This window comes from Notolabrus celidotus, chromosome 6 (assembly GCF_009762535.1).
Source record: "Notolabrus celidotus isolate fNotCel1 chromosome 6, fNotCel1.pri, whole genome shotgun sequence".
Lineage (NCBI taxonomy): Eukaryota > Metazoa > Chordata > Actinopteri > Labriformes > Labridae > Notolabrus > Notolabrus celidotus.
Window position 1 is genome coordinate 2,868,322 of NC_048277.1, and position 13,403 is coordinate 2,881,724.

Below are 13,403 nucleotides of genomic sequence, written 5' to 3' on the forward strand. Positions count from 1 at the left end.
TGTCCCTCCTAAAGCAAAGTCAATCTGAATAACACACACATTTTACAGGAACAAAAACAATGCTCAATCACTCCAATCCACTTTATTTATCAAGTTTAACAAAGTGCTGCACAGTGCGGTAAGATAAGTTAAAACACAGAACATAAAACACTGTCAGAAAATAAAATAGAATAAAATACAATAATCAGAATAAAACACCCAGAATGCGTTAAAAAATAGTTAAAAAATACAAAAAAAGAAAAAGAGAAAGAAAAGAAAAAACAAAAGAAAAGAATAGAAAAGAATCATGATAAAACACTTCAAGAAATAGTTAAAAAAAACACAAAGAAAATTAAAAATAATTAAAAAGAAAGAAATGAAAAAAATGAATTATAATAAAACACATAAAACACTTCAAGAAATAGATTAAAAAAAAACACAAACAAAATTAAAAAGAATTAAAAAGAAAAGAAAAGAAAAGATAAAAAAGAATTATAATAAAACACATAAAACAATTCAAGAAATAGTTAAAAAACACAAAAAAATAATAATAATTAAAAAGAAAAGAAAAAAAAGAAAGAAAGAAAAGAAAAAGAAAAGCATCAAGATAAAACATATAAAACACTTCAAGAAATAGTTAAAAAAAAAACACAAAAATAAAAATAATTACAAATTATTATAATAAAACACATAAAACACTTCGAAAATGAGTTAGAAACACAAAAAATAAAATAATAGAAAAGAATCCTAATAAAACACATTAAACACTTTAAAAAATAGTTAGAAAACACACAAAAAAGGAAAAAAAGAAAAGAAAAGAACATAATAATAATAAAACACCTAAAACACTTGATAAAATAGTGCAAAAACACACAAAAAAATTAATAAAACTAAAATAAAATCACTGGCCAAGGTGTGTCCTTTGAGCTGTGGTCATACAAAAGAGATGTTTACCATCAGGCCTCTGGGGAAACACAGCCCCCAAAGAGTTTGTGGTTTGGAGAGTTCCTCGTCCAACCACTGACTGACCTTCTGAAATTTAACCTCTGTGTTTTTCTAAGGGGGAGATTTTCCTCTACATCCTGTCATCGAATTTAGACTTTTTCACCTTGGATAGTTTGGTTGTAAAATTGTCAATCGTAAGTTTTAACATATTGTTTAACCTTGTTCTGCTGTGTGACTTCAGTTTTTAGCTCTGACAGAGGAAGACCTTAACAAGTATGACCTGACCCAAGGAGCGAAGAAGAAACTCAAGACTCAGCTGGAGCTTCAGAAGTCAGCAGAGTAAGTTAGAGACAAGCACTCACAGATACATCCTGCGACCTGGATTTACACTTACAGTAACTGACAGCTTTAATCTGCTTTTTGGATGTTTTCTTCAGTAAGAATATATACCTTATGATGAAGCAACTTTAAAATGAGATGCTTTGAACAGACGGACTGACGTGTTGCTGCTTTCAGCTGTGAACAAAACATAGAAACAGACCTGAGGTCATCAATGTTTAACCAGCTGCTGCTGCTGCAGAGATAAGAGGTGTAGACGTATGAGAAGATAACCAACAACAACACACAAACACATGGATGTGCCTACATGACTCTCCTGCTTACACACACACACACACACACACACACACACACACACACATACACACACACACTGACACGTAAAAGTAAGTAAAAATAACAACAAGGTTTCATCTTGGTTGTTAATCAGATTGTATTGTACGTTGATTCCTAGCCACAGCTTCAACAGGTTTCTATTAGGTGTGTGTGTGTGTGTGTGTGTGTGTGTGTGTGTGTGTGTGTGTGTGTGTGTGTGTGTGTGTGTGTGTGTGTGTGTGTGTGTGTGTGTGTGTGAGCATGCTTAAACAAGACATAGTAAATGGAATTTCCAGCAGTGGTTTTCCATGAGACAGTTTTTCAATGCCTTCTTGAGGAGCAATTAGAATCTCAGGGACCATGTAGAGGTGATGGTCTCCCCCTGCTGGTGAGCAGCTGCTGCTATTTATCTCTCTTCAATACCTTGACTTACATGTCTTTGGTTCAGTTCTGCAAAACAGCTGATCAACAGAACGTAGGGACATTATTTATGGAGACTCAAAAATGTTTAGTAGGGGATATTTTCTTCCATTTTATTTCTTAACTCTCAATCCCACGGAAGAGGATTAGGACCACTGGAAAAAGAAAATAAGGTGCCATATATTTTTTTTTCAATTCTGAGATTAAAATCTGAATTCATCATAAAACACATAATACACTTAAAATATAGTTAAAAAAACACAAAAAAATGAGAAAAGAAAAAGAAAAGAATAGAAAATAATCATAATAAAACAAATAAAACACTGTAAAATTGTTTAAAAAAAACACTAAAAACATAATAATTAAAAATGAAATAAAAATAAAATTAGGTGCAATACATGTTTTGTTAATTCTAAGATTAAAATCTGAATTCTGGCTTTAATATCAGAATTAGAAAAAAATTACACCTTCATTTTGATTTTTTCCAATGGTCCTAATCCTCTTCCGAACAGTCCAGAAGAATCTGTCACAGTGGGGAAAAAAACAGAGGGGGACCCATGTGCAGAATACAATTTAATTCACTCAAGAACAAATAAAAACGTATTTAACAAATGTCCAAGAAATAAAAACCCAAGAAGTCCAAATAAAACACAGGGAACAGAAGAAACACTGGTATAAAGCAACACATGAGAGACAAAATGAACCAACATAAGTGAAGGGGAATAGAGAAACTAAATAAACACAGGCTGTTTTCTAAACCTCCTACTATACTATCAGTACGTTCTGATTTGATCTAAATCTAGTATATAGTATGTGAACAAGAGCAAAATCTGCTGTATGCCAAAACTACCCGGATGTGATTCAGGAACATGTCTCAGTCTGCAGCAGACCAGTCTCCGTCACGTACTGTACTGTTTCCCACAATGCACAGCGCTAACTTCTTCTTGTTCCATCTATGACGGGGGCACTCAGTTTTTAGGTGCTGTGAAAATTATTAAATTCCATATAAACCACTTCTTAACTTTTTAAATCATCAGTGATGCTAAAGAAGCAGTTTATCTATCAGCTTGGTCGTTGTTTACTTCCACTTTCTGAAACCAGAAATCCTGCAACGTCTGACCCAGCATCCTGTAGACCAGATCCAACAGAACAGACAGACTACTGTAGGATACCTTCAGACGCAGTATGCAGTATATACTAGATACTACATTCATAGGTAGTGTTTTGAAAAAAGTGACACAAAGCAACAGGTGTGGACAGAGAACACAGGTGAAACTAATCAAGTTAATCAACAGGGCAAGGCCGCTTCATTTCATACACGAGGGCAACTCAATGTGCTTTACATTAAAACATTAAAATCATTGGAAACATTCAGACAAGCATAAAAGAACACAATTAAAATGACAAATATAATAAAACATAGAGAGGAAAAGGAAAGTTAGTAATATATTAAAAAATAAAATAAAATTTTAATTTAAAGTGAGTTAAAATAATCTAAGATAGGAAGGCAGTGTCAAATAAAAAGGTCTTAATCTTAGATTTAAAAAAGGTGAGAGTTGGAGCAGACCTGCAGCTTTCAGGGAGTGTGTTCCAGATATGTGGTGCAGAATGACTAAACGCTGCTTCACCATGTTTCCTTCTGACTCTAGGGACTGAAAGCAGACCAGTACCTGATGACCTCAGAGGTCCAGATGGTTCATACAGTAGCAGCAGATCAGCAATGTATTTTGGGTCTAAACCATTCAGTGCTTTATAAACCATCAGCAGGATTTTAAAGTCTATTCTCTGACAGACAGGAAGCCAGTGTAGAGTTCGAAGAACTGGAGTGATGTGGTCTACTTTTTTGGTCCTTGTTAGGACTTGAGCAGCAGCATTCTGTATGAGCTGCAGCCATCTGATGGACTTTTTAGGGAGTCCTGTAAAGACCCTGTTACAGTAGTCTAGTCTGCATCCTGCTGAGACATGAGTCCTTTAATCCTTGATATATTCTTATGGTGATAGTAGGCTAACTTTGTGATTGTCTTAATGTGGCTGCTGAAATCAAGGTCTGAGTCTATGATTACACCAAGGTTTCTGGCTTGGTTTGTTCATTTCATCGTTGCAGTATGAAGATGAGCAACAAGGAGGGAAACACACAAGGACAGGAAGTAAAACTCAACTGGAAGCACAGGGATCAAGAACTACAAAATAAAACAGGAAACACAACAGACTGGACTTAGACACAAGAAAATACACAAAGGAATACAACACGAGACATGGATCACTAATAACTCAAGGAACACATAAGGATAACTTATAACTAACACAGAATACAGACAGGCATGAAACACAAATACATCTACATCTACAAACATCTTAAATACATTCTTACCCTTTAATATTTACCCTAAAATGTGCTTCTGTAATAACACCATGAACCAGTAGATGAAGCAGAGAATGCATCCAGTCTCTCTCTGTGTTCCAGCAGGGAGATGAAGACAGAGAAGAGGTCTTGCGGTGGCATTGCCAGAGTGACCCCCTCCAGTCATATCGGACACTCAGCACATCCTTCCTCCATTGCAGGTAAGACAGTTGATCTTGGGTTAGCTCATTTTCCCTTTCATGTAAGTTATCTGTGGAAGTCAGAACAGGCTTGATGCACTACATGTGTTCCAGTAGAGCTGCAGGTGGAGGTGGACCCGGTGCCGCACCATCACCCTGTCTCAAAGGACAGCAGCTCATCCTCAGGGTACTCCAGCTCCTCCTGCTCCCCGCTCTGCTGCGACTCCGCCTACGAGAGGACCAGGGACAGCCACCGACGTGAGTTCATCACAAGACCCCCTGATAAAGAGGAGGGTTTTTAAAGTGGTCTTAATGCTCGGTTCTTCACTTTATGAGAAAAGACTTTAACCTTCAGGACCCCTCATGTGTGTTCCAGGTGTGTCAGGTCCAGACCCAGCAGGAGGAAGTCCAGAGAAGGACAGACCATGCCTCTTCGTCTTAAACTCCAGCTGCCCTACCGGCTTCAGTCGCCCTACGGCCCAGGTCCTACCGGTCCAGACTGATTCAGCATCCTCTCTCCCTCCCTCCTGCTCCTTCAGCCACCCACAGTCCCCCTACCACCCTCAGGCCAGTTACCCCCAGACGCTGCTCTCCCCGGTCTCAAACCCAGCACGCATCCTGGCGTCTCCACGTAAGCCGAGGCCTCCTCCTCTGTGTACTGAGGACCGGACTAAGCCTCTAGGCTCTGGTCATCCTGGCTTCAGTAAGGGGCTCAGTGTGGGGATTGGGGTGAAGCTTGAAAACCTTTTCCCTGGACTCAAAGTGGACGGCTCGGCACTGCAGGACTCAATGGTTTGTTGTGAGATGGTCGGGGGTGCTGTGGGTCTCATGGTAGAAACCAGTTCTGCTCTGACCTCGACCTCTAACAGCCTCCACCATGTCTCCCACCCCCCTCTTCACTTCCACCTCTCTTCCTCTTCATCTCCCTCTTCATTTGGATACTACTCTGACCCGCCTACCTCATCCTCCTCCTCCTCTTTCTCTCCCTTCTTGTCCTCCTCGTGTCCCTCCACAAAGTCCAGTTCTCTATCCGGCAGCCCTGGTGGTGGTGCAGGTTTTATCCCCATGGGGACCCCGAGCGGTGTTCCTATTGCTGCAGTATCAGGCAACACGTACTACCCCTCACAGCCTACCTCTAACTCCTCCTCTTCCTCCTGCTCTGCTGCGTCGTTGGATCAGAGTTCGAGTCACAGCGTGTCCATGTGTGTGTGCAGCTCCTGCGGTTGTCGGGGTAACTGTGGTGCTTATGGGATGTTACCTGGATATGCAGCAGCTGGATACCTGCAGTCCTTCTCCGCCTGTCCCTCCCTCTTAACCCTGGGCCCTCTGCTCCATCTTAGTCCCCTGGTGGCCTCATCGGGTGCCACCAGCCCCGGAGCGACGCCGTTCTCCTACCCGATGATAGTGCCCCCGCCCCTTTATCACCACAGCGCCGTGTCACATGACCAGCAGCAGAGCTTCGCTTTCTACAAGACTCACAGCGTGGGCCACGGAGGCCTGCAGAGACCTGAAGGGAACCTGTCCTGTTATAACTGCGGGGCCGGTGGACACAGAGCAGAGGAGTGCAACCAGCCCTCCATGGAACCAGCACAGCAAGGTGAGACCAGAACCAGTCCCCTGTCATCATTTCATCCTAGACCTTTAATCTTTAATTCAGCAGTTATTATTGAATTCATTTAGAACTGATTCTACAAAGGTTTAAAAAAGACAAAGGATGTTTTAAGACATCATCATCTAAACAGTTAAGATAAGATCACACTTCATTGAGCCCAATGGGGAAATTTGTTTGTTGCAGCATCATGTGCATGGTAATGCAAGTAAAATGTGCAGAAAAAAGAAAAAAGAGGAAAAAATAAAGTACAAATACCATCAAATTAAAGTAATTGAATGGTATTTGTACTCCATTTTTTCGACTTTTATTTAATTCACTTCAATTCAATTTTATTTAACTTAATTTAATTTGTTTTGATTTAATTCAATTTAGTTTAATTCAACTTAATTCAATTTGATTAAATTTAATTCAATTCAATTTAGTTTTACTTAATTTCAATTTAATTCAAGTTAATTTAATTTAATATAATTGGATTCAATTTAATTCAATTTAACTTGATTCGATTTAATATAATTCAAATCAATTTAATGTGATTTAATTTAATTTGATTGAATTCAATTTAATTGAATTCAATTTAAGTTTACTTAATTTAATTTAATTCAATTCAATTGAATTCAATTTAAGTTTACTCAATTTAATTCAATCCAATTCAATTTAGTTTAACTTAACTTGATTTAATTTAACTTCATTTAATTTAATTTGATTGAATTCAATTTAATTGAATTCAATTTAAGTGTACTTAATTTAATTTAATTCAATTCAATTTAATTTAACTTAATTTCATTTAATTTAATCTCATTTCATTTCATTTCTTTTTATTTTATTTAATACGGGGAAGTTGGGACATGTGATGCAGAAGTGACAGGTTAAGTGACAGTTATAGATAGAGTGACATGGTATGTTTGTAAGGTGCAGTGTGAGGTACAGAAATGTATTTCAGTGCAGTCGAACATGTGCGGCTGTTCAATTAGAGCTCTGTCTACTTTTTTTCTGATGTGATTTCTGATATGAGAATTAAATTAAACGCACACAATGAGAGACAAACTCATGTTACAGATAGTAACTCTATTATTTCTAATCAGAAAGTGTTTTTTTAAATCTATGACTGCTCTCTAATAAAAGGTTCAGTTGGATGTTGGCAATTTAAAAAAAAATTATCAATCATTTAAATGATAATTTTGTTGAATTTCAAATATATATATATTAGAAATTATAAATAACATCTTTATTTGTTTAATAAATATATATTTAATTCTGTTGACACTAAACAGTTCTGTAAAGTATTTTGAGGCTGCATTTGATCAACTATTGTTGTATTTATCAAACAATAAAAAAGTCACATTATATGCAGCATTACATTTTTATGTTACAATCAATCAATCTTTATTTATATAGCACCAATTCCAATGTTCTCCTCAGACTCTTTCCAAACAGAGCAGGTCTAGACCGTACTCTATGTTCTATTATTAACAAAGACCCAACATCAAGACAGGATCAGATCCAGTCCCATCTTACAGACAGGACTCAGTCTGATCTCATCTTAATCCACCATGAGCAGAGCACTTTGCAGCATTTAGTAAGTTACAGTGGCAAGGACAAACTTCCTTTAACAGGCAGAAACCTCCAGCAGGACCAGACTCATGTTAGACACACATCTGCTGAGACCGTGTTGGAGAGAGGGATAGAGGGAGATGAAGAGAGAGAGATGATAGGGGAGAGATGGAGAGGAGTAGTTGTAGCAGCTGGGGTCTGGCAAGTCCACGGCAGCAGAGATCCAGAGGAACCTACGAGATAAGGGAGCTCAGGGACTCCAGAAAGATGCTTTTATGTATCCATAGAAACTCAAAAGGCAGTTTCATTCGTCAAAGATAACCTACTCGTGCTTTTAAACATCAGTCTTAATATTTGTTTTGTCTCACAGGTACGTTTCGACTGAAGTACTCGACTCATTCTGACACTAAGGACTCGGGGGATTGATCAGAGGAGACATCAGAGGATTTGAACTGCTCTGCTCCTGACACTACTGGACCTCATGCACCTGCTGCAGCTGGTCTGCAGTCAGCTGCAGAGATTAGGAGGGACGATCAGAGACAGTCTGCTTTTAGGTACAATAAGATAACACTAAGTCAAAGACTGTTGATCAGAACTGACCCCTGGTATCTTATGTGATGTTTTCTCAACAGTTTACACAGGTATGACAGAGAGGGGGCTGAAACAAGGGAAGAAGAGAGAGTGGCTGTGTTAGTCATCTGATAAGCTTTTATCTGATCTCAGAAAATACAGGAAAAACTTTAGAATGCTTCGCTTCATGCCAGAGAAGTCTGCCTCACCTTCTGAAAAATGATGTAAACGGACTATAGGTGCATTTGGACCAAGAGTTCCAGGGTCTTATAGCCCCCAGAACTACTTCACCCTGAACTAAAAGGTTCCTGTGCCCCCATTGTTGTCTGAGTTTCAACCGCGGGCTGAAGTCCCGGGTAGATTGTGCAAATCAGGCCAGTGACGTATGGAGAAAAAAAAAAAGTAAATGCACTACACCACCAGACCAGTAGAGGGCAGTAAAACAAAGAGGAATGCCATTCATCACAGATGACACCATAGAAGCAGACGGACAGGCGGGTATCATTATGAGCAACACAACAGTTAGCCTGTTAGCATGAAGAGACTGCAGTTTTAGATGGTGCTATATTTCATCACAGATGGATTCACTGAATCAACACGTGAGAGGAGATAAGTCCCAGGACCTTTGAAAAGGACTACCCCCCTTGCAGGTGCTTTTTAGGGGGGAGATTATCTACCCCTGAACTAAATTTAGAACCTGGTTCCTCTGGTCGAAACGCACGTAGTTCCGGGGTAAAGTTCCTCTGGTTGAAAAACGCCTTATCAGTCATGTTACCTCCGGTGCTTTATGCTTCGATCATCTTTAAATCTGCTTATCAGCTCAATAAATGAGCAGTTTTTAGATTTTTCACCAAAGACACACAACTCCAGTTTCATGACAGGTACTCGTGGAGCAGCTGTGGCTTGGTGACTGAGTCAGCGGTCTCTCAATCGGAAGGACAGGGTTTGTTCCCAGGTCCAGCTGTCCACATGGGCAAGACACTTAACCCCGAACTGCCCCCTGCTGGCTGTGCCATCAGTGTACGAATGTGGTGTGAATGTGTTAATGTGACATGTAATGTAAAAGCACTTTGAGAGGTCAGAAGACGAGAGACAGAGATATATGAACACAGTCCAAAACACAGTAACACCAGGTAATAATGCCCTGAAACTACAAAGAGAGCACAAGTGGTATCTACCCTCACATTTCAAGTTTGCAAGCTCAACAGATATGTTTTAGATAAAGATGTAAACACAGACAAAGACCAGGGATTCTGGGAAATGCACGTCTTTTTAAAATGGTCTCCATTGTAAACCTTAAAGACAGACGGGATCAACTGCTTTAGGAGCATCAAAGGAAAACAACGGAAGCAATAGAAGACAGGGAAGCTTGGAGATCGTTGAAGAGGAGTGCTTTGGATGCATTCTAACAGCAGGTTGGCTTTTGGAGGAAGGCAGTACGGATTGAAGTGATTCTTTGTCCTGGCAGCTCGAGGCTTCCTGTTCAAAAAAGAAGCTGATGTCGCTGAGATGAAGTGTCATGGCCTGTGCTGTGATAGCTGATATGGAAGAGTTGAACGTACTGAAGCAAGATGAGATATTGAATTATTGAAACTATTCAAGTCTGAGGCCATGGTGCTCAGTCAGAAAAGGGTGGATTAACCACTCCGGATCGAAGGAAAGTCTTTGCCCCAAGCGAAGGAGTTTAAGTAGCTCAGGGTCTTGTTCACGAGTGAGGGGAATTGGGAGCACGAGATTGACAGACAGATCGGGGCAGCGTCTGCAGGGATGCAGACGCTGTACCGGTTTGTCGTGGTGAAGAGAGAGCTGAGCCAGAAGGCAAAGCTGGAGAGAGAAAAAGCCTGGACACGTTTCTTTACAGCAGGACTTTATGCCATTAAACAGCCCCCCTGTTTGTGTACGAGGCAGTAAACTCAGCGAGTGTGTGTGTGTGTGTGTAGTGTGTGTGTGTGTGTGTGTGTGTGTGTGTGTTACATGCTGCAGTCCTCTTTTTCTAAAACACCAGGATGCTGTGTGAAATTTCACACTGAGGCAGCAATATGCGGTGTGTTGAGCACAGTCAGCATAAAGAGGAGCTTTAATTCAGGCCTGTTCTGATTCTCTATAAAATGGGACGAGACAAACTTCCATCCAATATACAAGTATTATATCTTTGTCTGTCGCCTCATGTTTTCTGTATATGTGTATTTACATTAATCCAAGAAAATCTGCGATCACTTTATTAGTCAGCTTAAAACTTCTTCTTCTAACTGGTGATGGATTCTAAGTTATAACGGGCTGCAGAGGAAACCCTTTGAGGGAAACGGGACAGGCAATGTTGATCATGAGTCAGAACACGTGCACGCCTTTTCCTGTCTTTAAGTTTCATTCTTAAGGCTGATTTATACTTCTGCGTCGAATCCACGGTGTAGCCTACGCCGGGGGTCCGTGTAGCTCCTGTACCTACGTAGAGGCCTACGCACGTAGCTGACCTGCACCTCCTCCAAAATGTAACTACGCGTAGAATCGACACAGACTGCAAGGCCTGTGATTGGTCCGCTCGGCGGCATTGTGTTTCCTGCATTTACAGCACTCATGGAATCCCGGACATCGGCCGTGTATTTCATCTCCTCCTCTCTATTCTTCATGTAATCATGTCTGTATGATAAACAGCAACATGTATCAGCTGTAGATTAACAGAACACGCTCTGAATCTCTGTGGAAAAGGAAACAGAGATCGTAGCGGGACCGGAAGCAGGGGACCGGCTATCAGAGAGACCACACTGCCCTCAGGTGTTTCAGGGGAGAATTGCTGCGCGACACGGACACATCGAAGTACAGAAGTATAAATCAGCCTTTACTGTTGTTGATGCAAGTGATTGAATGTTGAGTGATTGGACAATATTTTGAGGAACTATTATCATTCTCACTCAAGTGAACTGTTTCTATAATTAAAGAAACACTAGGTACCTATTTTACTTCCATGGTATGTTGACGGTCAATCAATCAATCTTTATTTCTATATCACCAAATCCCAACAAATGTTCTCCTCAGACTTTCCAAACAGAGCAGGTCTAGACCGTACTCTATGTTCTATTATTAACAAAGACCCAACATCAAGACAGGATCAGATCCAGTCTCATCTTACAGACAGGACTCAGTCTGATCTCATCTTAATCCACCATGAGCAGAGCACTTTGCAGCATTTAGCAAGTTACAGTGGCAAGGACAAACTTCCTTTAACAGGCAGAAACCTCCAGCAGGACCAGACTCATGTTAGACACACATCTGCTGAGACCGTGTTGGAGAGAGGGATAGAAGGAGATGAAGAGAGAGAGAGATGATAGTGGGGAGATGGATAGTAGTAGTTGTAGCAGCTGGAGTCTGGAACGTCCACAGCAGCAGAGATCCATAGGAACCTACGAGACAAGGGAGCTCAGGGACTCCAGAAAGGTCTATGGTTAGTAACTTTAATGGGACAGGAAGAGTTAAAGTAAGTGACAGGCAGAGAGAGGAGAGAGAGGGAAAGACAGGATCCCAGTGTGTCAGTCTAAGCCTATAGCAGCATAACTAAGAGCTGGTCCAAGCCTGATCCAGCTCTAACTATAAGCTTTATCAAAAAGGAAAGTTTGAAGCCTACTCTTAAAAGTAGAGAGGGTGTCTGCCTCCCGAACCCTGACTGGTTCCAAAGGAGAGGGGCCTGATAACTGAAGGCTCTATCTCCCATACTACTTTTAGAGACTTTAGGTACGATGAGCAGGCCTGCATGTACAGTAAACTGACTTGTAATGAGGACACGGTGGTTCTGTCATTTCCTCTTCACGCCTCATCTTTTCTTGAAATATGTCATGTTTGATCTCCTGGTAGAAGTAAGGCAGACACATCTCTGTCACCAGTTTTGCCCCTTTATTCTCATTAAGGACCCTTTAAGTTGTCCAATCCAGTTAAAGTGTCTACCAAGCACGAGCCTAGAAAGTGTCATACTTGCCGTAGCGTCTGTCATGGCTGAGGTGATAAATGTGTAACATATCTGCACATTTTGTGCCAAATCACTTAAAAATGTACAGTTTATATTCTTGCACAATGTTGCTTTAGGATGAGTTTCTGCAAAGGGAAAATCAGGGCTGGTAAATTAAATAGTTAGAAGATGTTGTGAATGATATATTCTGACTATAAATGAGACTCTGGGCGGGACCCAGAGTTCATAGACTCGAGGACAGCTAGTCCTTTAGCTCCAACTGTATCTGTGCTCCTGGAGGGCACAGCAGAGAGGCATGTTAATTTAAAATGTAAAATACTGAAGATTCAGAGAATAAAACAACATGAGAATGTAATCATAAATTACTCAACTATGTGCTTTTCTATTTTTATGTAAATGCATTGGGAATGTAAAAATCAATCAGCCCAGCTCGTGTGTGTTTTTAAGACACATGGAAACACTTCATTCAGTGGCTGCACTGTACAACATTTTCACACCAAAGAATGCCTTCTTATGACTGTTTCTGTTGTATAGTTCAGCTTTTGAAACTATTCAGTTTAAAATCCAGAATTTGATGAATCAGGTGCCGGGTGAGCTGATGCTACAGTATGCTTGTTGCATCATCTTAAATAAAAATGTGCTGATGAATTATTTTGTGCAACCCCTTAAACTGTTTTTTGTTTATTTGTTGTTCAGGAGTTATATTGCTCACTGTGTTTTAAAGTGTTTTATTCAAAGCTGGGGAGAGATCAATGTCAGGGTAATAAACTTTTCTAATGTCTTTCATCAGGTTGTGTTTATGAGTTATTATTGCGTAAAGTCGACCATTTCAGGAACTGAAATGCATGTTCAGTGTTTTATAAAGCAGATATTATGACTGGCACATGTTAACATTAACTCTGACTGTTCGTTCATCACTGTGTGTAAGACATTTCGCAACATTAGTTTGAACATGATCTAACACAACTGTTTGCCAAATCACTGAAAACATGAAGCATCAGCTGTCTAAAGTTGGCTGCAATATTTTGCAAGTAGGGATTTACAGGATGAGGCCTGAGGGAAATTGTTTTACTCAAGCTAAATCATAGACTGTATAAAATATGGACGTAGTATCCGTGATGTCACCCATCTGTTCCTGAGAGCTGTTTTGAAGCAAATTGACGGCAGCAGCCA

At 40.1% G+C, this 13,403-nt stretch overlaps 1 protein-coding gene across 1 annotated transcript in view; it reads left to right on the forward strand.

Moving 5' to 3' along the window:
- zcchc14 (zinc finger, CCHC domain containing 14) overlaps nucleotides 1-13,019 on the forward strand; it is a 52,319-nt gene extending 39,300 nt beyond the window's left edge. The window contains exons 10-14 of the mRNA XM_034684980.1: nucleotides 1,166-1,263; nucleotides 4,463-4,560; nucleotides 4,657-4,797; nucleotides 4,916-6,136; nucleotides 8,073-13,019. Coding sequence (XP_034540871.1) covers nucleotides 1,166-1,263; nucleotides 4,463-4,560; nucleotides 4,657-4,797; nucleotides 4,916-6,136; nucleotides 8,073-8,128 — 1,614 coding nt within the window. The 3' untranslated portion in view covers nucleotides 8,129-13,019. The remainder of the gene's footprint in view (nucleotides 1-1,165; nucleotides 1,264-4,462; nucleotides 4,561-4,656; nucleotides 4,798-4,915; nucleotides 6,137-8,072) is intronic.
- The last annotated feature ends 384 nt before the right edge of the window (nucleotides 13,020-13,403 follow it).